The 24,645-nt window shown below is 58.0% G+C and overlaps 2 protein-coding genes across 2 annotated transcripts; both read left to right on the top strand.

The window, feature by feature from the left end:
- Window positions 1–331: 331 nt before the first annotated feature.
- On the top strand, window positions 332–9,565 carry SPEF1 (sperm flagellar 1). Its single transcript, XM_064712458.1, has 7 exons — window positions 332–478; window positions 572–683; window positions 2,484–2,634; window positions 3,283–3,331; window positions 4,106–4,163; window positions 5,374–5,482; window positions 9,286–9,565. The coding sequence occupies exons 1-7, from the start codon at window positions 358–360 to the stop codon at window positions 9,391–9,393; spliced, it is 708 nt and encodes a 235-aa protein (XP_064568528.1). The 5' UTR covers window positions 332–357; the 3' UTR covers window positions 9,394–9,565.
- A 4,300-nt stretch (window positions 9,566–13,865) lies between these two features.
- On the top strand, window positions 13,866–24,298 carry ADISSP (adipose secreted signaling protein). Its single transcript, XM_064712459.1, has 6 exons — window positions 13,866–13,884; window positions 14,922–15,002; window positions 17,798–17,952; window positions 20,331–20,469; window positions 23,496–23,612; window positions 24,160–24,298. The coding sequence occupies exons 2-6, from the start codon at window positions 14,984–14,986 to the stop codon at window positions 24,258–24,260; spliced, it is 531 nt and encodes a 176-aa protein (XP_064568529.1). The 5' UTR covers window positions 13,866–13,884; window positions 14,922–14,983; the 3' UTR covers window positions 24,261–24,298.
- The last annotated feature ends 347 nt before the right edge of the window (window positions 24,299–24,645 follow it).

A 24,645-nucleotide genomic window follows, 5' to 3' on the forward strand; every position in this document is an offset into this window, starting at 1 on the left:
ATCCCATCCCAGTGTTCATATCCCACCCCCATTTCCATGGCAATAGGGTGCACCCTGCAAGTCCTGCTCCCGTTGCCATGACACCGCGACGCTTCCTTCAAGCTCCGCCCTCGTTTCCATAACAGCAGAAACGCTCCCATTAAACTCCGCCCCTGTTGCCGTGGCAACCACGACGCTCCCATTGAGCCCCGCCCTGGTTGCCAGGGCAGCAGAACCGCTTCATTAAAGCCACGCCCCCGTTTCCATGGCAATTGGACGCTCCTCGCAGGCCTCGCCCTCTGTTGCCATGGCAGCGCAACGCTCTGCGCGGCCCCGCCCCCGTTGTCATGGCAGCGGGGACGCTGAGGCCGGGCCCTGATGGCGGCCGAGGGGCCGGAGCCGGGCCCGGAGGCGTCGCTGGTGTCCCTGTACCGCTGGCTGGACACGGTGCCACTGTCGCGGCCGCGCAGGAACATCGCCCGCGACTTCAGCGACGGCGGTTGGCCTTGCGGGGACACGGCGGGGTGGCCGGGGCGAGCTGTCCCTCTGTCCCCGTGGTGCCACCCGCAGCGTGTCCCCGCTGTCCCCGCAGTGCTGGCGGCCGAGGTGGTGAAGTTCTTCTTCCCCTCCCTGGTGGAGCTGCACAGCTTTGTCCCCACCAGCTCCACGGCGCAGAAAGTCGCCAACTGGGGCCACCTCAACAGGTAGGGACAGGAGCCGACAGCTCCGTGGGGCCCCACCCCCCGTCCGGGGTGTCCCCAGATTGTCCCCACCTTTCCTGCGGGTGGTCTCGCCCTGCTGGTCACATTCCGACAGCTCCGTGTGGCCACAGAGCCACTGTGGTGTGCTGCGGGTGGGGATTGGTGACCCCTTGTGTCCCCCTGTGCCCCTCCGGGTCCCCCTGTGTCCCTCTATGTCTGTCTCTGTCCCTCCGTGTCCCTCTGTCTCCCCCCTCTGTGTCCCCCTGTGTGCCTCCATGTCCCTCTGGGTCCCTCTATGTCCATCTCTGTCCCCCGTGTTCCTCTGTGTCAGCCCATGTCCCCCTGTGTCCCTCTCTGTCCCCCTGCATCCCGTGTCCCCTTGTGTCCGCCTGTGTCACTCTCTGTCCCCCTGTGTCCCTCCATGTCCCTCTGTCCCCCTCTGTCCTTCTGTGTCCCACGTCCCTCTGTGTACCCCTGTGTTCCTCACTATCCCTCTCTGTCTCTCTAGGTCCCCCCGTGTCCCCCTATGTCCCTCTGTCCCCTTTGTTCCCCTGCGTCCCTCTGTCACCTCCCTGGCTATTTCCTGGATCCCAAATTCCAGGAAAGTGCTGAACCTGCAGCTCTCAAAGGGATGACACAGACACTGGATCCCCCTGTGTCCCTCCGTGTCCCCCTGAGTTCCTCTATCCCTCTCTCTCCCCCTGTGTCTGTCCCTCTGTCCCTCTGTGTCCCAATGTCCCTCCCTGTCCCCCTATGTCCCTCTCTGTCCCTCTCTGTCCCTGGTGTCCCCTGTGTCCCTCTGTCACCTCCCTGGAATGTTCCATGGATCCCAAATTCCAGGAAGGTGCTGAGCATCTGAACCTGCGGCTCCCTGAGGAGATGATCCAGCACTGGATCATCTCCTTGTCCCCCTGTGTCCCTCTGTCACTCTCTGTCCCCCTGTGTTCCATGTCCCTCTGTGTCCCTCTCTGTCCCTCTGTGTCCCTCTGTCACCTCCCTGGCTGTTCCCTGGATCCCAAATTCCAGGAAAGCACTGAACCTGCAGCTCTCAAAGGGATGACACAGACACTGGATCCCCCTGTGTCCCTCCGTGTCCCCCTGTGTCCCTCCGTGTCCCCCTGAGTTCCTCTATCCCTCTCCCCGTGTCCCCTTTTGTCCCATTCTGTCCCTCTCTATCCCTCTCTGTCCCCTGTGTTCCACTCTATCCCTCTGTGTCCCGTCTCCCTCTCTGTCCTTCTGTGTCCCAATGTCCCTCCCTGTCCCCCTCTGTCCCTCTCTGTCCCTGGTGTCCCCTGTGTCCCTCTGTCACCTCCCTGGAATGTTCCATGGATCCCAAATTCCAGGAAGGTGCTGAGCAGGCTGAACCTGCATCTCCTTGTCCCCCTGTGTCCCTCTGTCACTCTCTGTCCCCCTGTGTTCCATGTCCCTCTGTGTCCCTCTCTGTCCCTCTGTGTCCCTCTGTCACCTCCCTGGCTGTTCCCTGGATCCCAAATTCCAGGAAAGTGCTGAACCTGTGGCTCCCAAGGGGATGATCCAGGCATTGGACCCCTCATGTCCCCCTGTGTCCCTGTGTCCCCTGTGTCCCATGTCCCTCTCTGCCCCCCTGTGTCCCCGGTGTCCCTCTGTCACCTCCCTGGACATTCCACGGATCCCGAATTCCAGGAAAGTGCTGAGCAAGCTGAACCTGCAGCTCCCTGAGGAGATGATCCAGGCACTGGATCCCCACGTGTCCCTCTGTCCCCCTGTGTCCCCCTGGTGTCCCTCTGTCACCTCCCTGGACATTCCATGGATCCCGAATTCCAGGAAGGTGCTGAGCAAGCTGAACCTGCGGCTCCCTGAGGAGATGATCCAGGCCCTGGTGCGGAGCCAGCCGGGAACGGCCGAGCAGCTCTTGCAGCTCCTGCGGGACAAAATCCTCCAGAGGCAGAGGAAAGGCAAGGGAGGGGCTGGGAAGGTGAGGGAATCCCGAAAATGGGGAGGAAACCATAAAAATTGTGAAGAAATCAAAAAAAATGGGGAGGAAATCCCAAAATGGGAAGGGAAGTTCCAAAAATGGGTAGGATATCCAAAAACTGGGGATGGAAATCCCAAACATGGGGAGGAAATCCCAAAATTGGGAAGGAAATCTCATAAATGGGGAGGAAATCCAAAAAATGGGGAATTCCCAGGAATGGGAATGCTGAGGTACGTTGGATATTGGGGTCTGGGGAAAGCTGGGATAAGGCAATGATCCCTGAGTGGGATTTAGGGTTATTCCCAACAGAAATCCTTCCTGGATTCTGCTCTGGAGCCAGGCTGGGAGAGCTGGGAATGTTCACTTGGAGAAGGGAAAAATCCAGGGAATCCTCAGAGTCCCTGAAGGGGCTCCAGGAGAGCTGGAGAGGGACTGGGGACAAGGCCTGCAGGGACAGGAGCCAGGGAATGGCTCCCACTGGGAAAGGGGAGATTGGGCTGGGATCTTGGCAAGGAATTGCTGGCTGGGCTGGAATTCCCAGATTTGCTGTGGCTGCCCCTGGAAGTGTCCCAGGCCACGTTGGGGTCACCTGGGCTGGTGGCAGGGGTGTCCCAGGTGTGTCCCAGGGGTTTTCCTGCCTCTCCTCAGACCCCAGCGGATTTGGCAGCGCTGGACGAGGGCAGGTACCTGGAAACAGGTAAGGGATTGGGGAAAAGGGATCCCAAAATTCCCCTCTGGGACTTTTTGGGGTCCCTGGGAGGGGACAGCAGTGTCGGGGCAGGTGACTCCATCCATCCATCCATCCATCCATCCATCCATCCATCCATCCATCCATCATCCATCCATCCATCCATCCATCCATCCATCCATCCATCCATCATCCATCCATCATCCATCCATCCATCCATCATCCATCCATCCATCCATCCATCCATCCATCCATCCATCCATCCATCCATCCCTCCATCATCCATCCATCCATCATCCATCCATCATCCATCCATCCATCCATCATCCATCCATCCATCATCCATCCATCCATCCATCATCCATCCATCATCCATCCATCCATCCATCATCCATCCATCCATCATCCATCCATCCATCCATCCATCATCCATCATCCATCCATCCATCATCCATCCATCCATCCATCCATCCATCATCCATCATCCATCCATCATCCATCCATCCATCTATCATCCATCATCCATCCATCCATCCATCCATCCATCCATCCATCCATCCATCATCCATCCATCCATCCATCCATCCATCCATCCATCATCCATCCATCCATCCATCCATCCATCCATCCATCCATCTCCATCCATCATCCATCCATCATCCATCCATCCATCCATCCATCCATCCATCCATCCATGCATCCATCCATCATCCATCCATCCATCCATCCATCCATCCATTCATCATCCATCCGTCTGTCCGTCCATCCCTGTGGGTTTTCCAGGCCAGCCCAGGTTCCAGAGCAATTTGGGAAAGGGCTGCAGCCAGGACGGTGCTCCCAGGTGAGGGCAGGGCAGGGGACGGGGCCCTTTTGGGGTCAGGGGTTCTTTGTGGGGTCCTTGTGGGGTTCTGGGAGTCACTGAGGGGACTCGGGGGGTCCCTGAGGTGTTTTGGGGTCTCTGTGAGGGTTTGGAGTCATTGTGAGGGTTTGTGGGGGTCACTGAGTGTCCCCTGTGGGGTTCGGGGTCACTGTGAGGGTTTTGGGTCTCTGTGAGGGTTTGGGGTGTCCCCATAGGGGTTTGAGGGGTCACTGTGAGGGTTTGGGATGTCCCTGTGGGATTTAGGGTGTCCCCATGAGAGTCAGGGGGTCCCTGTGGGGTTTGGAGTCATTGTGGAGGTTTGGGGGTCACTGTGGAGTTTGGGGTCCCTGTGAGGGTTTTGGAGGTCACTGTGGGGTTGGGAGGAGGTCCCTGCTAGGGTTTGGGGTCACTGTGGAGTTGGGGGGGGTCCCTTTGATGATTTGGGGTCCCTTTGATGATTTGGGGTCGCTGTGAGGGTTTTGGGAGTCACTGTGGGAGTTGGGGTTGCTGTGAGGGTTTAGGGGGGTTCACTGTGGGGTTTGGGGATCACTGAGGGGGTCAGGGGATCTTTGTGGGGTTTGGGGTGTCCCCATGGGGGTCAGGGGTCCCTGTAGGGTTTGGGAGTTCACTGGGGGGCTTTAGGGTCACTGTGAGGGTTGGGGGGGTCACTGTGGGGTTGTGGGGCGGTCCCTGCTAGGGTTTGGGGTCACTGTGAGGCTTTGGGGGGACTCTTTGATGATTTGGGGTCACTGTGAGGGTTTGGGGGTTCACTTGGGGGTCTGGGGGGGTCACTGCAGTATTTGGGGTGTCCCCATGAGGGTCAGGGGGTCCCTGTGGGGTTTGGGGTCACGGTGAGGGTTTGGGGTATCCCCATGGGGGGCTGGGGGTGTCCCCCTATGGCTGTTGGGGTCCTTTTGTGGGTCAGGGGTTCACTGTGGGGTTTGGGGGTCACTGTGGGGTTTTGGGGTCCCTGTGGGGTTTGGGGGTCACTGTGGGATTTGGGGGTCACTGTGGGGTTTGGGGTTCACTGTGGGATTTGGGGGTCACTGTGGTGGCTCTGGGTGTCCCCGAGTGTCCCCTGGCTGTCTCGGCGGGAAATGAGGACATTCCCATGGGATCGGGGGACAGGATTTGGGGACTCCCCTCCGTGGGGAGGGCTCAGCGCTGTCCCCACGCCGTGTCCCCGCTCCAGGGCGGTGACAGTGGCGGTGCCCGCGCCGCCCGGGGCCAGCGCTGGGGACATGCGACAGCAGCTGGCGGAGCGCGAGCAGGCGCTGCAGCTGGCGCGGGACACGATCCAGGTGAGCCCATCCCCAATCCCAAATCCCAAATCCCAAATCCCAAATCCCGGGGTCTGGAGAGATCCTGGATGTGCAGGGACATCCCGGGGGGACACGGGCGACACTGGCCTGTCCCTGCCCTCCTTCCCGCCTTCCCGCGTCACCTTTTCCCGGCTTTTCCCTGACCCTTCCTTCCTAAAATTCTCTGTGTCCCCTTTCCCAGCTTTTCCCTGTTCCCTCTTTCCCAGTTCTTCCCTGTCCATTCTTCCCTAAAATTCTCCCTGTCCTTCCTTCCGGTTTTTCCCGGTTTTCCCCGGTTTCTCCTGGTTGTTCCACGTCCCTTCTTCCCTTACATTTTCCCTGTCACACCTTCCCGGCTTTTTCCTTTTCCCCTTTCCCAGTTTTTCCATGTTCCCTATTCCCGGCTTTTCCCTGTTCCCTTTTTTCGGCTTTTCCCTGTCCCTCCTTCCCTAAAATTTTCCCTGTCCCCCTTTCCCAGCTTTTCCCGTCTCTTCCCGATCTTTCCCTGACATCTTTTCCCGGCTTTTCCATGTCCCTCCTTCCCAGTTTTTCCCGTTTTTTCCCTGTCTCCCTTTTCCAGCTTTCCCATGTCCCTTCTTCCCCAAAATTTTTTCTGTCCCCCTTTCCTGGCTTTTCCCTGTCCCCTTTTCCCACCTTTGCTCTGTCCCCTATTCCCGGCTTTTCCCAGCTTTTCCAGGCTTTTCCCAGTTCCCCCTTTCCGGCTTTTCCCTGTCCCTTCTTCCCTTAAATCCTCCCTGTCCTTCCTTCCGGTTTTTCCCGGTTTTCCCCGGTTTCTCCTGGTTGTTCCACGTCCCTTCTTCCCTTAAATTCTCCCTGTCCCCCTTTCCTGGCTTTTCCTGGTCCCTTCTTCCCTAAAATTTCCCCTGTCCCTCCTTCCCAGGTTTTCCCAGCTTTTCCCTGTCCCTTTTTCCTGGCTTTTCCCTGTCCCCCTTTCCCGGTGTTTCCCAATCCCTCCTTCCCGGCTTTCCCTGTCCCCCTTTCCCAGCTTCTCCCTGTCTCCTATTCCCGGCTTTTCCCGGCTTTTTCCTCACCCTTCTTGCCTAAAATTTTCCCTGTCCCCCTTTCCCAGCTTTTCCCAGCTTTCCCCAGCTTTTCCATGTCCCCCTTTCCCGGTTTTTCCCCGTTCCTCCACTAAAATTCTCCCTGTCCTTCCTTCCGGTTTTCCCAGGTTTCTCCTGGTTGTTCCCTGTCCCTCGTTCCCTAAAATTTTCCCTGTCCGTCCCTCCCTCCCTCCCAGCTTTTTCCAGCTTTTCCAGGTTTTCCCGATCTCTCCTTTCCCTGCTTTCCCCCCTTTCTCCCCTTCCTTCCTGGCTTTCCCCGGTTTTTCACGGATTTTCCCGGCTTTTTCTGGTTTCTCCTGGTTTTTCCCTGTCCTTTCTTCCCAAACATTTTTCCTGTCCCACTTTCCCGGCTCTCCCTGGTTCCTCCTTCCCTAAAATTTTCCCTGTCCCTCCTTCCCAGCTTTTCCCAGGTTTTCCAGGTTTTTCCCTGTCTCCCTTTCCCAGCTTTCCCTGTGTCCTATTCCTGGCTTTTCCCGGCTTTTTCCTGACCCTTCTTCCCTAAAATTTTCTGTGTCCCCTTTCCCGGCTTTTCCCCGTTTCCCTTCTAAAATTCTCCCTGTCCTTCCTTCCAGGCTTTTCCCGATTTTCCCCGTTTTTTTCCGGTTCTTCCAGGTTTCTCCTGGTTGTTCTCTGTCCTTTTTTCCCTAAAATTTTCCCTATCCTCCTTCCAAATTTTTCCCGGCTTTTCCCGAATTTTCCCGACTTTCCCCTGTCCCCTTTTCCCAGTTTTTCTCGGTTTTCCCCGGTTTTTCCCAATTCCCCCTTCCCGCTTTTTCCTGTCCCTCAGATTTCCCCTCAAATCTGGCTTTTCCTCTCCACAGATGTAAATTTCGGGAAGGGACAAAATTCTGTGGGATATCCGGGAATGGGAACAGTGGGATATTCTGGAATTCCCATTTTATTTTGTCATGGAAAAAGGATCAGAACCCCAAATCCATCTCTTCTCCTCAGGGGAAAAAAACCCCAAAATTCGTCTGGGAAAAAAACCCCAAAATTCCCTGCTCTGGGAAGACCCCTTGGAATGGGTTTGGGGGTTTGGGAGTTTGGGATTTTGGGGATTTGGAGGTTTGGGATTCCCGCAGATCCTGCAGGCCAAGCTGGGATGGAAATTCCAAATCCATCTCTTCTCCTCAAGTGGAAAAAAAACCCAAAATTCGTCTGGGAAAAAAATCCAAAAAATTCTCTGCTCCGGGAAGACCCCTTGGATGGTCTGGATTGGTTGGATTTGGGGTTTGGGATTTTGGGGGTTGGATTTGGGGATTTGGGATTTGGGATTTGGATTTGGGGTTTTGGGGATTTGGGATTCCTGCAAATCCTGCAGGACAAGCTGGAGCGGAAATCTCAAATCCATCTCTTCTCTTCAGTGGGAAAAACCCCAAAATTCGTCTGGGAAAAAAACCCCAAAATTCCCTGCTCCGGGAAGACCTCTTGGAATGGGTTTGGGATTTTGGGGATTTGGGGATTTTGGAATTTTGGGGATTTGGGATTTGGCTCTTGAAGATCCTGCAGGCCAAGGTGGGGTGGAAATCCCAAATCCATCTCTTCTCCTCAGTGGGAAAAAACCTCAAAATTCCTCTGGGAAAAAAAGCCCAAAATTCCCTGCTCCGGGAAGACCCCTTGGAATGGGTTTGAAATTTTGGAATTTCGGGATTTTGGGATTTTGGGGATTTGGGATTCCCGCAAATCCTGCAGGACAAGCTGGGGCGGAAATCTCAAATCCATCTCTTTTCCTCAATGGGAAAAAAACCAAAATTCGTCTGGGAAAAAAACCCCAAAATTCCCTGCTCCGGGAAGACCTCTTGGAATGGGTTTGGGATTTTGGGGATTTGGGGATTTTGGAATTTTGGGGATTTGGGATTCGGCTCTTGAAGATCCTGCAGGCCAAGGTGGGGTGGAAATCCCAAATCCATCTCTTCTCCTCAATGGGAAAAAACCCCAAAATTCTTCTGGGAAAAAACCCCAAAATTCCCTGCTCCGGGAAGACCCCTTGGAATGGGTCTGGGATTTTGGGATTTGGGGTTTTGGGATTTGGGGATTTTGGAATTTTGGGGATTTGGGATTCGGCTCCTGAAGATCCTGCAGGCCAAGGTGGGGTGGAAATCCCAAATCCATCTCTTCTCCTCAGTGGGAAAAAAACCCAAAATTCCTCTGGAAAAAAAAAAAAAAACAAAATTCCCTGATCCGGGAAGACCCCTTGGAATGGGTTTGGGATTTTGGGGTTTTGGGATTTTGGGGGTTTGGGATTTTGGGGTTTTGGGATTTGGGGATTTTGGGATTTTGGGGATTTGGGATTTTGGGGTTTTGGGGATTTGGGATTCCCGCAAATCCTGCAGGACAAGCTGGGGCGGAAATCTCAAATCCATCTCTTCTCTTCAGTGGGAAAAACCCCAAAATTCGTCTGGGAAAAAAAGCCCAAAATTCCCTGCTCCGGGAAGACCCCTTGGAATGGGTTTGGGATTTGGGGGATTTGGGATTTGGGGATTTTGGAATTTTGGTGATTTGGGATTCGGCTCTTGAAGATCCTGCAGGCCAAGCTGGGATGGAAATTCCAAATCCATCTCTTCTCCTCAAGTGGAAAAAAAACCCAAAATTCGTCTGGGAAAAAAAATCCAAAAAATTCCCTGCTCCGGGAAGACCCCTTGGAATGGGTCTGGGATTTTGGGATTTGGGGGTTTGGGATTTCAGGATTTTGGGGATTTTTGGGATTTGGGATTCCGGCAGATCCTGCAGGCCAAGGTGGGGCGGCTGGAGCAGCTCCTGCTCCTCAAGAATCTCCGCATCGACGACCTGAGCCAGCGGCTGCAGCAGCTGCAGGGCCAGCGCCGCTGAGCCGCGACAGCGACAGCGACACCGCGGGGACAGCGCGGGGACAGCCGGGGACAGCGCAGTGGCTCCCGGTGGCTCTCGGTGGCTCCGGTGGCTCTCGGTGGCTTTGGTGGCTCTCAGTGGCTCCGGTGGCTCTGGTGGCTCCCGGCCCTGGGGATTAAAGAGTTGGATCCTGGCGGGGCCAGAGTGGCCGTGAGGGGACATTGGGGACACTGTGGGGACAATGGGGACATTGGGGACACTGTGGGGACACTGGGGACACTGTGGGGACAATGGGGACATTGGGGACACTGGGGGCAGTGGGGAGGACAGCAGGGAGGGACCAGCAGGGGGGACACTGTGGGGACAGTGGTGGGACACTGAGGAGATACTGGGGACAGCGTGGGGACAGCAGGTAGGGCACAGCAGGGGGGACACAGTGGGGACAGCAGTGGGGACACTGGGAACACGGGCGGACACTGGGGACAATGGGGACACTTTGGGGAGGGGACAGTGATGGGGACACTGTGAAGACACTGTGGGGACACTGGGGGGACACTGGGGGCAGTGGGAGGACACTGGGGGGACAGCACAGGGGATACTGGTGGGACACTGTGAGGACAGTGATGGAGACGTGGGGACACTGTGGGGACACTGAGGACAGCAGTGGGGGCAGCAGGGAGAGGACAGCAGTGGGGGCAGCAGGGAGAGGACACCAGTGGGGACACTGTGGACATGTGGGGACACGGGGGACACTGGGAACACTGTGGGGACATTGGGGACACTGTGGGAACAGCAATGGGAACAGTGGTGGGGACACTGTTTGGACAGCAGGGAGGGGACAGCACTGGGGACACTGGGGGGACACTAGGGACACTGTGGGGAGGGGACAGTGGTGGGGACACTGTGGGGACAGCCATGGGGACAGCAGTGGGGATACTGTGGAGACGCTGGGGACACTGGGGGGACGTTGGGGACACTGGGGACTTGTGGGGACAGTGAGAGGACAGCGGGGAGGGGACAGCAGTGAGGACACTGTGGGGACACTGTGGGGACACTGTGGGGACAGTGGGGAGGAGACAGTGCTGGGGACACTGTGGGGACAGCAATGGGGACAGCAGTGGGGACACTGTAGGGACACTGTGGGGACATGGGGGGACACTGGGGACACTGAGGGGACACTGTTGGAACAGCAGTGGGAACAGTGGTGGGGACAAGGTCTGGACAGCAGGGAGGGGACAGCAGTGGGGACACTGTGGGGACACTGGGGACACTGTGGGAACAGCAAGGAGGGGACACCACTGGGGACGCTGCTGGGACACTGTGGGGACATGGGGGGACACTGGGGGCACTGTGGGGACAGCAAGGAGGGCACAGCAGGGGGGACACTGTGGGGACAGCACTGGGGACACTGGGGGACAATGGGGACATGTGGGGACACTGGGGGGACAACGGGAAGGGGACAGCACTGGGGACTCTGTGGGGACACGAGGGACATGCGGGGACACTGGGGACACTATGGGGACAGCGGGGAGGAGACAGCACTGGGGACTCTGGGGGGACACTGGGGACACTGTGGGGACATTGGGGACAGCACTGGGGACACTAGGGGGACAGCAGGGAGGGGACAGTGTGCAGGACACCATGGGGATGCCATGGGGACAGCAGTGGGGACACTGTGGGGACAACAGGGAGGGGGTGGAACTGTGAGGACATCATTGTGGGGACAGCAGGGTAGAGGTGGCATATGGGGACATTATGGTGGAGGTGGCACTGTGGGTACATGGTTGTGGGGACAGCAGGGTGGGGACACGATGGGGACACTGTGGGGGACATGAGCATGGGGACAGTAAAGTGGGGACAGCACTGTGGGAGGGGGGGACATCTGCATGGGGACATCGGGGTGGGGACACTGTGGGGACAGCAAGGAGGGGACACCATGGGGAAAACATTGTGGGGACATCACCATGGGGACATCAGGGTGGGGACACTGTAGGGACACTGTGGGGACATCAGAGTGGGAGGGAGGACATCGGGGGGCGGGGACAGCAGCATGGGGATGGCAGAGTGGGGACACTGTGGGGACACTGTAGGGACACTGTGGGGACATCAGAGTGGGAGGGAGGACATCGGGGGGAGGGGACAGCAGCATGGGGATGGCAGAGTGGGGACACTGTGGGGATGCCTTGGGGACACCATTGGGACATCATGGGGACACTATGGGGACATTCTGGAGACACCATGGGGACATTCTAGGGACTCCATAGGGACACCATTGGGACAGCATGGGGACACTGTGGCAATGCCTTGGGGGTACTATGGGGACACTATGGGGACAATCTGGGAACACTGGGGGACACCATGGGGACACCATGGGGACACTATGGGGATGTCTTGGGGACACTATGGGGATGCTGTGGGAATGCCATTGGGACAGCATGGGGACATCATGGGGACATTCTAAGTACACTGTAGGGACACTATGAGGACACTCTGGGGACACCCTGGGGAATCCCTGGGGACACCCTGGGGACACGTGGCCGCTGCTCCCGCCCGGTGGCCGCCGGGATTTAATCCCGTCCCAAATCCCGTTGTTTTCGTAAAGCCCGAGCAAATCCGCGCCCTCCCGGTGACAGCGACATCCCCCGAGTGTCCCCTCCCTCCCTCCCCTCCCAGGTGACATCGCCACCGCAGGGACACGCCCAGGGCTGGCTCTGGGGACCGTCCCCGTGCCAGAGTGGTTTTTTTGGGAAACCTGGAATTTCCGGCCGGTGTGGGAACGGGGGGACAAGGCGGACCCTGGGGACAAACCGGGCCTGGTGTCCCCTCCCTTGGGGACAGGTCGGGTGTGATGTCACCCTGCCGGTGACAAGGACACGGCCGGGGCTCTGGGGACCACTGGGAATGTGGATCCCAGATTTCTGGAAATGTGAATCCCGGGATTTTAAGCGTTCCAGCATCTGGAGCAGCCCCCGGGGGTGACATTGTCCCCTCTGTCCCCCACGTATCCCCTCTGTCCCTCACGTGTCTCCCGACCCCGCTGTCCCCCCGGCATTCCCGGGGGACAATCCCGGCGTTCTCCGGATGGGAACTGGCGCCATTCCCTGTCCCTGTCCCCGCGGGAAGGACACGGAGCTCGGGATGGGGACAGGAGGGACAGGGATGGATGTGCCCGGGATGGGTGGGCACAGGGAACGGGGCGGAGTGGGGATGGGATTGGGATGGGATTGGGATTCAGGTGGGGTTCGATGGAATTGGGATGATTTGGGATCAACTGGAATGCGATGGGGTTGGGATGGGGTTGGGGATGGATTGGGATTGGGATCAAGATTGGGATCGGGGTTGAGATTGGGGTGGGATGGAATTGGGATGATTTGGGATCAAGTGGGATTGGGATTGGGGCTGGGATTGGTATGGGATTGGGGTTGGGATTGGGATTGTGGTGGGTTTGGGGTGCAGTTGAATTGGGATGATTTGGGATGGATGGATAATGGATGGATGGAACAGAATTTGGGATGGGAAGGAATTGGGATGATTTGGGTTGGGATAAAATGAGATGGGAAGGGAAGGGAAGGAAGGGAAGGGAAGGGAAGGGAAGGGAAGGGAAGGAAGGAAGGGAAGGGAAGGGAAGGGAAGGGAAGGGAAGGGAAGGGAAGGAAGGGAAGGGAAGGGAAGGGAAGGGAAGGGAAGGGAAGGGAAGGAAGGAAGGGAAGGGAAGGGAAGGGAGGGAAGGGAAGGGAAGGGGAGGGAAGGGAGGGAAGGGGAGGGAAGGGAGGGAAAGGAAAGGGGAGGAAAGGAGAAAGGAAAGGAAAGGGGCAAGGAAAGGAAAGAAAGGGAAAAGGAAAGGGAAGGAAAGGAAAGGAAAGCAGAAAGGAGAGGAGAGGAGAGGAGAGGAAAGGAAAGGAAAGGAAAGGAAAGGAAAGGAAAGGAAAGGAAAGGAAAGGAAAGGAAGGAAAGGAAAGGAAAGGAAAGGAAAGGAAAGGAAAGGAAAGGAAAGGAAAGGAAAGGAAAAAAGGAAAAGGAAAGGAAAGGAAAGGAAAGGAAAGGAAAGGAAGAAAAAAGGAAAGGAAAGAAAGAAAGAAAGGAAAAAAAAAGGAAAAGGAAAAAAGAAGGAAGGAAGGAAAAAAGGAAAAAAGAGAAAAAGGAAAAGAAAAGAAAAAGGAAAGGAAAGGAAAAAGGAAAAGAAAGGAAAAAGAGAAAGGGAAAGGCCCCTCCCCCACCCCTCCCCGTTCCCATGGCAACGCCCCCGCTCCTCCCCTCCGCCCACAAGGGGGCGCCCCGCGGAGCGCTCGCCTTTTCTGATTGGCTGCCCAGCCCCTTAGTCCCGCCCCCAACTCCACCCCTTAGCAACAATCCCGCCCCTTAACAACGCCGGTTAAGCACAGCCCGGGGCGTGGCCTGGAGGCGTGACCGGCGTGCGCAATCACCAATGGGAGAGCGAGGCGGGGGAGCGCTGGCCAATAGGAGCGAGGGGGCGTGTCCCCGCAGCGGGAAGCGGGCAGCGGGAGCGGCGGGGTGAGCGGGGCGCGGCGACACGGGGGGGACGCCGGGGGACACCGGGGGACATTGCGGGGCACCGGGCGCACCCGGGGGGCGGCAGAGGCACCGGGGCAGCCCCGAGGAGAGGCCGGAGGGACGCGGGGGATGGCGGAAGGGAAACGGCGCCGGGAAAGGGGGGTGGGGACAACTGCGGCCGCGCTGTCCCCTCCTGGGGACATGCCACCCCCATGCTGAGCTTGGGGACACTTTTCCTTCACCCCCCACCCAGCATGGCTTGGGACGCCCCCAAATCCCTGGATTTTCCCCGCGGGAGAGGCTCCCGCCTTTTATTCCAGCCCGGTTTTCTTTTATCCCGTTTTTATCCCGAATTTTTGGGTTTTTTTCTCCCCCATGGAATTCCCGGCGTTTTGGGGTTTCCCCTTTTCCCAGTCCCTGCCGGCATTCTCGCTCCCATGGGGCGATCCCGAAAGGAGGAGGAGGAGGAGGTTTGACCCTCCGATTCCAAGCCGGGCATGTTTTTATTTATTTATTTTTTGGGGAGATGTCACATCCCGAATTCCCGGCTGGCGGTGGCGTCTCCGCGTGTTTATCCCGGGAAAAACCATTTGGGAAAAGCTCCAAGTTTGGGATCTGATCTCCCTTTTATCCTGCGTAAAATTATTGGGGAAAAGCTCCAAATTTGGGATGTGATCTCCCATTTATCCCGGGAAAAACCTTTTGGGAAAAGCTCCAAGTTTGGGGTCTGATCTCTCATTTATCCCATTTGGGACAGGGCTCCAAGTTTGGGATCAGCGCCGGGAATCTGGGGAAAAAAAATCCCAAACCTCGGAGATTTTTTCAGGGGGAAAAAAGAGGGAAGCTGAGGCGCGCTTGGGGCAGGGAATTCCCTAATTCCTGCTTTTCCCGGAGCTTTGGGATCAGGGAATTCCCATTCCAGGCCCTGGCTCCTCCCCGCCAGCATCGGGGCCACCACTGTCCCGGCAATGGGATGGGAATATGGGACGGGACTGGCGCCTTCCCATTCCCACCTCATTCCCACCCCATTCCCGCAGAATTCCCGGACGATGCCCCCCGGCCGCTGAACTTGGGGACAGCGACATCGCCGGAGGGACAGATGGCGACAGCCGGCAAGGGTGAGTGCCCGCGTCCCCTCCCTGTCCCCGCATCCCGGGATTTGGGGTTTTCCCGGAGCTTTTGGGGTCTCTCTGTGCCCATCCAGGGATTTGAGGGACCCCAAAAGCGCTTTGGGGTGTGAGGCAAATCCTGAGGAATCTTTGTGGGATTCTGCTCTGGGGATTTCCCTGGGAATGGGGCTGGGAGAGGCCCAGGAGATTCCCAGGAAAAAAAGGGTTGGGGACATCCTGGGGGGGACCCTGAGACCCCCAGGGGGACGCGGTGACCCAAAGGGTCCAGCAGGTTCTGATCCCAAAAATCCCAGATCCCATAGATCTCCAATCCAGCGGATTCCCTGCTCCCACAAATCCCAGATCCCACCAATCCCAGATCCAGGGGATTCCCTGCTTGCACAAACCCCAGATGCCATTAATCCCCAATCCAGCAGATTCTCTGATCCCACAAATCCCAGATTCCAGAAATCCCAGATCCCACAAATCTCAGATCCAGGAGATTTGCTGCTCCCAGAAATCCCAGATCCCAGAAATGCCAGATCCAAAGGATTCCCTGATCCCATAAATCTCAGATCCCACATATCCCTGATCCAGTGGATTCCCTGCTCCCAGAAATCTCTGATCCCACAAATCCCAGATCCCATAAATCCCAGATCGTGCAAGTCCCAGATCCAAGGGATTCCCTAATCCCACAAATCCCAGATCCCACAAATCCCTGATCCAGGGTATTCCCTGCTCCTAGAAATCCCAAATCCAAGCGAATCCCAGATTCCATAAATCCCCAGTCCAGCGGATTCCCTAATCCCGTAAATCCCATATCCCATAAACCCAGATCCAAGGGATTCCCTGATCCCACAAATCCCAGATCCAGGAGATTACCTAATCCCAGAAATCCCAAATCCAAGGGAATCCCTGATCCCACAAATCCCAGATATCCCATAAATCCCCGATCCAGCGGATCCCTCGCTGCCACCCCTGCTGGTCCCCGCTGTCCCCTCCCGAGGCCACCCCAAATCCGGGGACACCCCAATTCCCGGGACACCCCAATTCCCGCCTTCCTCCCGCTCCAATCCCGGTGTCCCCAGAGTCCCCGTGCCCGGGAGGGGACGGCCAGATGTCCCCAAGTGCCACCAGGCTGACAGAGGGATTTGGGATCATTATTTGGGATTATCGAGGGTCGGGATTTGGGATTCGGGATTTGGGATCCGCTCGGATCCTTCGGGATCGCCACCCAGGAGGGTCCCCCGCGTGTGTCGCCGCGCTGTCACCGTGTCCCTCGCTGTCCCCCCCGGACAATGGCGGGGCCCTAAACCCGGCTCATTAAGCCCGGCTCATTAAAGCCCGGCTCATTAAAGGCCGGGGTTCCCGGCGCTGCCTGCACAAAGAGCCCTTTCTTCAGGCGACAAGGGAGGCGACAATCTGCTGCTGGCGTTGGTGACAATCTGCTGCCAGCTGGGAGCAGCGGGAGGAGGAGGAGGAGGAGGAGGAGGAGGAGGAGGAGGAGGAGGAGGAGGAGGAAGGGGCGGATTTTCCATGGAAGCGGCGCACGTGGAAAATCCCACGGGATTTGGGCCTCCCCCGTGGGGACAGCGCTGTCCCCAAGCTGGTGGCAGGGCCGCGGCGCTGCCGTGTGGCCTGTCCTGCTGGCCTTGTCACAGCCGTGTCACCTCCCCGGTGTCACCTCCCCTGTGTCACCTTCCCTTCCCATGGCACCGCGCAGCCCGAGGGGGGAGAGGAATCTGCAGAGCCTGGGGACACCTGGGGACACTTGGGGACACTTGGGGACCTTCTGGTCCTTGGAGGGGAGCTGGCTGTGCTCACTTGTCACCTGTGTCCCTCTGTCCCTGTGTCACTTGTCCCAAGGACATCACAGGAGTGAGCGGAGTCTGCTGAGCCTGGGGATACCTGGGGACACTTGAGGACACCTGGGGACCTTCTGGACATCAGTTGGTGGCCGGTCCCTGCTCGGATGCGAGCTGGCTGTGGTCACTTGTCACCTGTGTCCCTGTGTCACTTGTCCTAAGGACAGCACATGAGGGAGCAGAGTTTGCTGAGACTGGGGACACCTGAGGACACTTGGGGACACTTGGAGACCCTCTGGGCATGGGCTGGTGGCACTTCCATGCTCTCCCCCCTTCTCACCTGTCCCCTGCCCCATGTCCCCATGTCCCCAGCCTGTGTCACTTGTCCTAAGGACAGCACATGAGGGAGCAGAGTCTGCTGAGACTGGGGACACCTGGGGACACTTTGGATGCTTGGGGACCCTCTGGACATCAGCTGGTGGCCTTTCCCTGCTCGGAGGGGAGCTGGCTGTGCTCACTTGTCACCTGTGTCCCTGTGTCACTTGTCCCAAGGACATCACAGGAGTGAGCAGAGTCTGCCGAGCTTGGGGACACATGGGAGATGCTTGGGGACACTTGGGGACCCTCTGGGCATGGGCTGGTGGCACTTCCATGCTCTTCCCCCCTTCTCACCTGTTCCCCATGTCCCCATGTCCCCAGCCTGTGTCACTTGTCCCAAGGACATCACAGGAGGGAGAGGAGTCTGCTGAGCCTGGGGATGCTTGGGGACACTTGGGGACACTCGAGGTTCCTCTTGGCATGTCCCAGTGGCCTTTTCCCTGCTCAGAGAGGAGCTGGCTGTCCCCCCAGGTCCCCACAGGTGACACAGGCAGGGGGTGACAGGGAAGCCTCTCCTGGTGCCACCACGCTCCGCCCCGCGTCGCCAACACGGGGCCACCTTCCGTGGGGACAGGGCTGTGACACGGGCCCTTTGTCACTCTGTCACTCTGTCCCCCGCAGGCAGCAAGGGGAAGGGGCCAGCGGTGCGCTTCACCGCCGAGGGGACGCAGGGCCAGCAGCAGGAGGGGACACAGGGCCACGTGCACTTCCAGGAGCAGCTGCACGACTCGGCCGTGATGGTGACACAGGACAAGGACGGCCACTTCCTGGTCAAGGTGGGGGACAGGGGGACAGCGGGGGGGTGTCACCATTCCGTGGGGACTCGGGGGCTCCCAAATCCCGAAAATTCCCGGATTTTGAGGTGTCCCCACCCCAGAATTCCGTGTCATTCCTTAGCGCTGCTCCCCAGGGCACCAACTCCGGATTGTCCCCCAAACCCTCAGCGCCACATTTGGGTAGCTTTGGGGACACAGGGGACACATGGCACTGTCCCCTCTGCCGCGTTTTGGGGACGTTGAGTCCGCTCTGAATCCCATCAGGGCCATTCCCTGTTGTCCCGTGGGTGTCACAGCTCCGGGGGCGGCGCCAGGGGAGGGGACAGGAGCCACCCGCGGTGCCACCAACGTGTGGCACCTGCAGCTGCCACCAGCGGCGCTGAGTCACAGCCTCGTGGCCGGAATTCCATCCCAAATCCCCAAATCCGGCGCTGCCGCCGGGGGCGGCCCCTGTTTGTGTTCCCACCGCATGACAATGAGGGGGTGGCAGTGCCACTCACGGGGACACGGGGAGGGGACCCTGCTGGCGTTGGGATGTGCCTGGGAAAACAGATCATGGTTGTTTTTCCGGGGTTTTAAAGGGATAAATCCCAAAATTATTGGGGGAGAAAAGAGCTTGGGGCTCGTCCAGATTCCTTGGACACTCCACAGAAAAATTGGGAATTTCAGCCCAGCCGGGAATTCCTTCCCAAAATCCCACTCCAAATGTCCCCATTCCCTGTGTCCTTGTCCCCAAATCCCCCTCCAGCTCTCCTGGAGCCCCTTCAGGCTCTGGAATTTTCTCCCTGGATCCTTTTCCAGCTCTTTGGGATGATCCCACCCCATGGGGGCATTTTGGGATTTTCCAAAAATCCCACCCCAAATGTCCCCATTCCCTGTGTCCTTGTTTTAAAGGGATAAATCCCAAAAATGGTTTGGGGTAGGGGGAAAAGAGCTTGGGGCTCGTCCTGATTCCTTGGACACTCCCAGGGATCGACAAAAAATTTGGGAATTTCAGCCCAGCTGGGAATTCCTTCCCAAAATCCCACTCCAAATGTCCCCATTCCCTGTGTCCTTATGTCCCCATTCCCTGTGTCCTTGTTTTAAAGGGATAAACCCCAAAATTATTGAGGAGGGAAAGAGCTTGGGGCTTGCCCTGATTCCTTGGACACTCCACAGAAAAATTGGGAATTTCAGCCCAGCTGGGAATTCCTTCCCAAAATCCCACCCCAAATGTCCCCATTCCCTGTGTCCTTATGTCCCCATTCCCTGTGTCCTTGTTTTAAAGGGATAAATCCCAAAATTATTGGGGAGGGAAAGAGCTTGGGGCTCGCCCTGATTCCTTGGACACTCCACAGAAAAATTGGGAATTTCAGCCCAGCTGGGAATTCCTTCCCAAAATCCCACCCCAAATGTCCCCATTCCCTGTGTCCTTATGTCCCTATTCCCTGTGTCCTTGACCCCCTCCAGCTCTCCTGGAGCCCCTTCAGGCTCTGGAATTTTCTCCCTGGATCCTTTTCCAACTCTTTGGGATGATCCCACCCCATGGGGGCATTTTGGGAATTCCCAAAAATCCCACCCCAAATGTCCCCATTCCCTGTGTCCTTGTTTTAAAGGGATAAATCCCAAAAATGGTTTGGGGTAGGGGGAAAAGAGCTTGGGGCTCGTCCTGATTCCTTGGACACTCCCAGGGATCGACAGAAAATTTGGGAATTTCAGCCCAGCTGGGAATTCCTTCCCAAAATCCCACCCCAAATGTCCCCATTCCCTGTGTCCTTGTCCCCAATCCCCTTCCAGCTCTCCTGGAGCCCCCTCAGGCTCTGGAAGGTTCTCCCTGGATCTTTTTCCAGCTTTTTGGGATGGATTTTGGGAATTCCACCCTCCACATCCTGGCCCCGGATGTTTTTTCCCTCAGGGATCGTTCCCTTCCCAAAATGGATTTTTCCAAGGCTCTGCAGGGCTCTGCTTTTTGTCATGACAGCGGAAAAATTCCATGGGCAGAGGCGCTCCTGCCTTTTCCAGGGACAGCTGGAAAACCTCTCCCTGCTCCTGTGACACCCATGGGTCCTCATTCCCAACATTTTTGTCCCAAAATTCCATATTTTTCCTGCTTGCTTTTTTTTTTGGGTGGGGGGGGGTAACCATCCTGTTTGTTACCTTTTCTTGATTTATTTTTGAAATTATTTCTGTTATTTCCTGAATTATCTCTTATTTATTATTTCCTGATTTTTTTTTTTAGGGCACAAATCCTGGATTTAACATGTTTAGGATAATTCCCCCTTTCCAGGTGCTGTCCCCACCTTCCTGGGGACCCTCCATTGTCCCTTGTCCCCAAAGGGGGGGGTGACAATGCCACCCCAGCCCTGGTGTCACCCCCATATCCCGCTTTTTTTTTCCAGGTGGGATTCCTGAAGATCCTGCACAAGTACGAGATCACCTTCGTGCTGCCCCCCGTGCCCAGCCTGGGCAAGGACATTTGTCCCCTCCCTGTCCCCAACCCCAACCTGCGCATCGTCAGTGTCACCTCCCTGCCCGAAGGTACCGCGTCCCCTCCTCGTCCCCAGCGTCCCCTCCTTGTCCCCAGCATCCCCTCCTTGTCCCCAGCGTCCCCTCCTTGTCCCCAGCATCCCCTCATTGTCCCCAGTGTCCCCTCCTTGTCCCCAGTGTCCCCTCCTTGTCCCCAGCGTCCCCTCCTTGTCCCCAGCATCCCCATCCCGTTCCTGGCCCTTTCCCAAAGGGGCCACACCCAGGAATTGTCCCCTCAGTGTCTGAGGGAGGTGACAATTCCTTGTCCTCAGGGATGTCCCTGATGTCCCCAAATTCTGTTATTTTGTTGTTGTTTGGATTTTCCTTTCCCGGGGGGGCTCCAAACCCTGACAGGGGACAGGGACAAGGATTGCTCCAAGAGGTGCCACCCTCCGCTTTGGGGACAATTGGGTGCTGTCACATCCATGGGATCCCGGAGCCTGGGGACAGCTGAGCTGGGTGGCAGTTCCTTGGGGACACGGGCTCCGCTCTGAGGACACCACAGGTCCCCAAGGCCACCTCAGTCCCATCCCAGATGTCCCACAGCCAATGGATGCTGCTTCCCACATCGCTGTCCCCTCGGTGTCACCTCCCGGCAGTGGGGACAGGACGGGGACAGAGCTGGGCTTTGGTGTCACCTCCCTGCAGTGGGGACAGTGGGGACAGGGCTGGGCTTTGGTGTCACCTCCCGGCAGTGGGGACAGGGCTGGGCTTTGGTGTCACCTCCCGGCAGTGGGGACAGGGCTGGGCTTTGGTGTCACCTCCCGGCAGTGGGGACAGGTCTGGGTTTTGGTGTCACCTCCCGGCAGTGGGGACAGGGTAGGGACGGGACTTTTCCCACCCACCGCTGGCTCCACCCCGAAAAAAACACTTTGGCGTTTGTTTGGAGATTCCCAACGGGGATTGGGATCAGGATAGGGAGTGGACCAGGATGGGAATCCGGGATTGGGACTGGGATTGGAGTCGGGATCGGGACCGGGATTGGGACTGGGATTGGAATTGGGATTCAGGCTGGGATTGGGACTGGGATCAGAGCCAGGACTGGGGCTGGGATCAAGGCTGGAATCAGGGCTGGGATTGGAGGCAGAAGCCAGGATCAAAGCTGGGACTGGGATTGGGACTGGGATCAGAGCCGGGGTTGGGGCTGGGATCAAGGCTGGAATAAGGACCGGGATTGGAGCTGGAATTGGAGCCAGAAATTGGGATTGGAACCAGGATTGGGACTGGGATCGGAGCCAGGATCAGGACTGGGATCAGAGCTGGGATTGGGGCTGGGATCAAGGCTGAAATCAGGGCTGGGATTTTGGAGGCAGGAGCTGGGATCAGGAGCAGGATTGGGCCAGAATCAGGAGTGGGACCAAAATGAGGGCCAGGATCAGGAACAGGACCAAGATTGGGGCCAAAATAGGGACCAGGATTGGAGCTGGGGTCGAGATTGGAGCCAGGATTGGGATTGGGATTGGAGCCGGGTTTGGGATTGGAGCTGGGATCAGGATTGGAGCCGGGGTTGGGATTGGAGCTGGGATCAGGATTGGAGCCGGGATTGGGATTGGAGCTAGGTTTGGGATTGGAGCTGGGATCGGAATAGGAGCTGGGATTGGGATTGGAGCCAGGTTTGGGATTGGAGCTGGGATTGGGATTGGAGCTGGGATTGGGATTGGAGCTGGGATTGGGATTGGAGCCGGGATTGGGATTGGAGCCGGGATCGGGATTGGAGCCGGGATTGGGATTGGAGCTGGGATTGGGACAGAAGCCGGCATCAGGGCCAGGGTCTCTCTGGAGCAGGGGAAAGGAGCCCTGGGGAAGCCCACGAGTTGCAGGGGGGACAGGCAGGGCAGGGAGGGGACAGGGAGGGGACAGGGACAGGCAGGGCAGGGCAGGGAGGGTTCAGGAAGGTGCAGGCAGGGCAGGGAAATGCACAGAGGGAAAGGAGGGGTCAGGCAGGGCAGGGAAGTTTCAGGAAGGGCAGGGAAAGTTCAGGGAGGTCAAGGCAGGGCAGGGAATATTCAGGGAAGGGCAGGCAGGGTTAGGAGGGCACAGGCAGGACTCGGGCACTGAGGGCAGGGCAGGGGAGGGTCAAGGAGGGCAGAGAAGGTTCAGGCAGGCACAGGCAGGGCAGGGAGGGTTCAGGGAGAGCAGGGAAATTCAGGAAGGTGCAGACAGGGTAAGGAGGGCAGGGAAGTTCCAGGGAAGGTTCAGGAAGGTGCAGGCAGGCACGGGTAGGGCAGGAAAGGTTCAGGGAGGCCAGGGAAGTTTCAGGAAAGGGTAAGGAGGGCACAGGCAGGGTGACAAGGGCTCAGGCAGGCACAGGTAGGACAGGAAGGGTTCAGGAAGGCCAGGGAAGTTTCAGGAAAGGGCAGGCAGGGTGAGGAGGGCACAGGCAGGGCATGGAAGGTTCAGGAAGGTGCAGGCAGGGTGAGGAGGGCACAGGCTGGCACAGGCTGGTTCAGGGAGAGCAGGGAAACTTCAGGAAGGTGCAGGCAGGGTAAGGAGGACAGGGAAGGTTCAGGAAGGTGCAGGCAGGCACAGGTAGGGCAGGAAAGGTTCAGGGAGGCCAGGGAAGTTTCAGGAAAGGGTAAGGAGGGCACAGGCAGGGTGACAAGGGCTCAGGCAGCGTGACAAGGGCTCAGGCAGGGTGACAAGGGCTCAGGCAGGCACAGGCAGGGTGAGGAGAGCACAGGTAGGACAGGAAGGGTTCAGGAAGGTGCAGGCAGGGTGAGGAGGGCACAGGCTGGCACAGGCAGGGTGAGGAGGGCAGGGACAGGGTGAGGAGGGCACAGGCAGGGTGAGGAAGGTGCAGGCAGGGTGAGGAGGGTTTAGGCTGGTTTAGGCTGGCACAGGCAGGGTGGGGACGGCACGGGCAGGGTGACAAGGGCACAGGCAGGGTGGGGACGGCACAGGCAGGGTGACAAGGGCACAGGCAGGGTAAGGAAGGTGCAGGCAGGGTGACAAGGGCACAGGCAGGGTAAGGAGGGCACGGGCAGGGTGATGAGGTCCCAGTCAGTTCTCCAGCAGCCCCTCCCTGTCCCCACGTCCAGGGCACAGCGTGCGCTGCGAGTACATGGCGCACAAGGAGGGCGTGCTGAAGGAGGAGCTGCTCCTGGCCGGACACAGTCCCGGCCACATCAAGGTCACCGTGCAGGCCCGGGTCATGGGTAAGGGTCTCTCCCTGTCCCCTTTTCCCCCCTCCACCAGGCCCTGCCACTCTTCCCAGTTGTCCCAGTTCAGGTGTGGCGCTGTCGAGGAATTGCCCAAAATGGGGGATTTCATCCCAAAAATTCCCCAGCCCAGGGGTTGAGGAGAGCCCTGGGAAGGGGTGAAGGGAGGGGGTGGGGGGTGACCCCAATGTCCCTGGGGTCCCTGTGCCTGGTTGGGTCCCCCCATTTGTCCCTGGGACCCTCACCTGGTCCCTGGGATGTTCCCTGTCCCTGGGACCCAATTGCCATTGGGACCCTCCCCATAAACCCCAACACCCCCTTGCTCCCTGTATCCCCCACCCCATATCCCAGCCACCCCCAGCCCCCCGAGGTTGTCAGCACCCCTGGGCAGTGACCACAGTGGTGACACAAGGGACAACACATCCCTCACCCATCCCAGCACTGGGAGCCTAAAACCACCCCCAAACCCCTTAAAAAAGGGACATTCCCACCCCCCACCCCCCAAAAAGAGCTGTTCCCAAGCCGTGTCCCCTGCTGTCCCCAGACCGTCACCACGGGACGCCGATGCTCCTGGACGGGGTGCGCTGCATGGGAGCCGAGCTGGAGTACGACTCAGAGCAGAGCGAGTGGCACGGCTTCGACTGACCCCAAAGCCCACCCCAGGGCACCCCAAAGTCCCCAAAAGAGGTCCCAAGCCAGGTGGCCCGCTCACATGCTCTGGGGCATAGCTGCCCTCAACAGCAGGCACCTTGAGGTGGGGACCCCGCTAATTGTGCTTTGCGCTGGCTTTCGCCTCACCCGCAGCCCATGTTGGGGGTTTTGGGGGAATTGTGCCTCTTGGGGTGGGAATTTTTCCCTCTTTTCTGAGGTGGGGGAAGAATTTTGCCTGTGGAATGTGGGGCGGGAGCGGGGGGTCCCCGGTGGCTTCGGGGTTGGGGCCGTGTCCCCCTGCCGTGTCCCCCGCCATGTCCTTGTGTTGCTGCCAGCGCCTCTTTTTTGGGTGGTTTTTTTTTTTGTTTGTTTTTCTCAT

This window comes from Zonotrichia leucophrys, chromosome 4 (genome assembly GCF_028769735.1).
Source record: "Zonotrichia leucophrys gambelii isolate GWCS_2022_RI chromosome 4, RI_Zleu_2.0, whole genome shotgun sequence".
In the NCBI taxonomy this organism is placed as follows: domain Eukaryota; kingdom Metazoa; phylum Chordata; class Aves; order Passeriformes; family Passerellidae; genus Zonotrichia; species Zonotrichia leucophrys.

Bases quoted from the DNA above. Each gene is read 5' to 3' on its own strand.
- SPEF1 (XM_064712458.1), top strand. From the start codon at position 358: ATGGCGGCCGAGGGGCCGGAGCCGGGCCCGGAGGCGTCGCTGGTGTCC. The intron at 2,635-3,282 runs GTGAGGGAATCC...GCCTCTCCTCAG, and splicing joins GCAAGGGAGGGGCTGGGAAG to ACCCCAGCGGATTTGGCAGC. The intron at 3,332-4,105 runs GTAAGGGATTGG...TGGGTTTTCCAG, and splicing joins GGGCAGGTACCTGGAAACAG to GCCAGCCCAGGTTCCAGAGC.
- ADISSP (XM_064712459.1), top strand. The intron at 20,470-23,495 runs GTACCGCGTCCC...CCCCACGTCCAG, and splicing joins TGTCACCTCCCTGCCCGAAG to GGCACAGCGTGCGCTGCGAG. The intron at 23,613-24,159 runs GTAAGGGTCTCT...TGCTGTCCCCAG, and splicing joins CGTGCAGGCCCGGGTCATGG to ACCGTCACCACGGGACGCCG.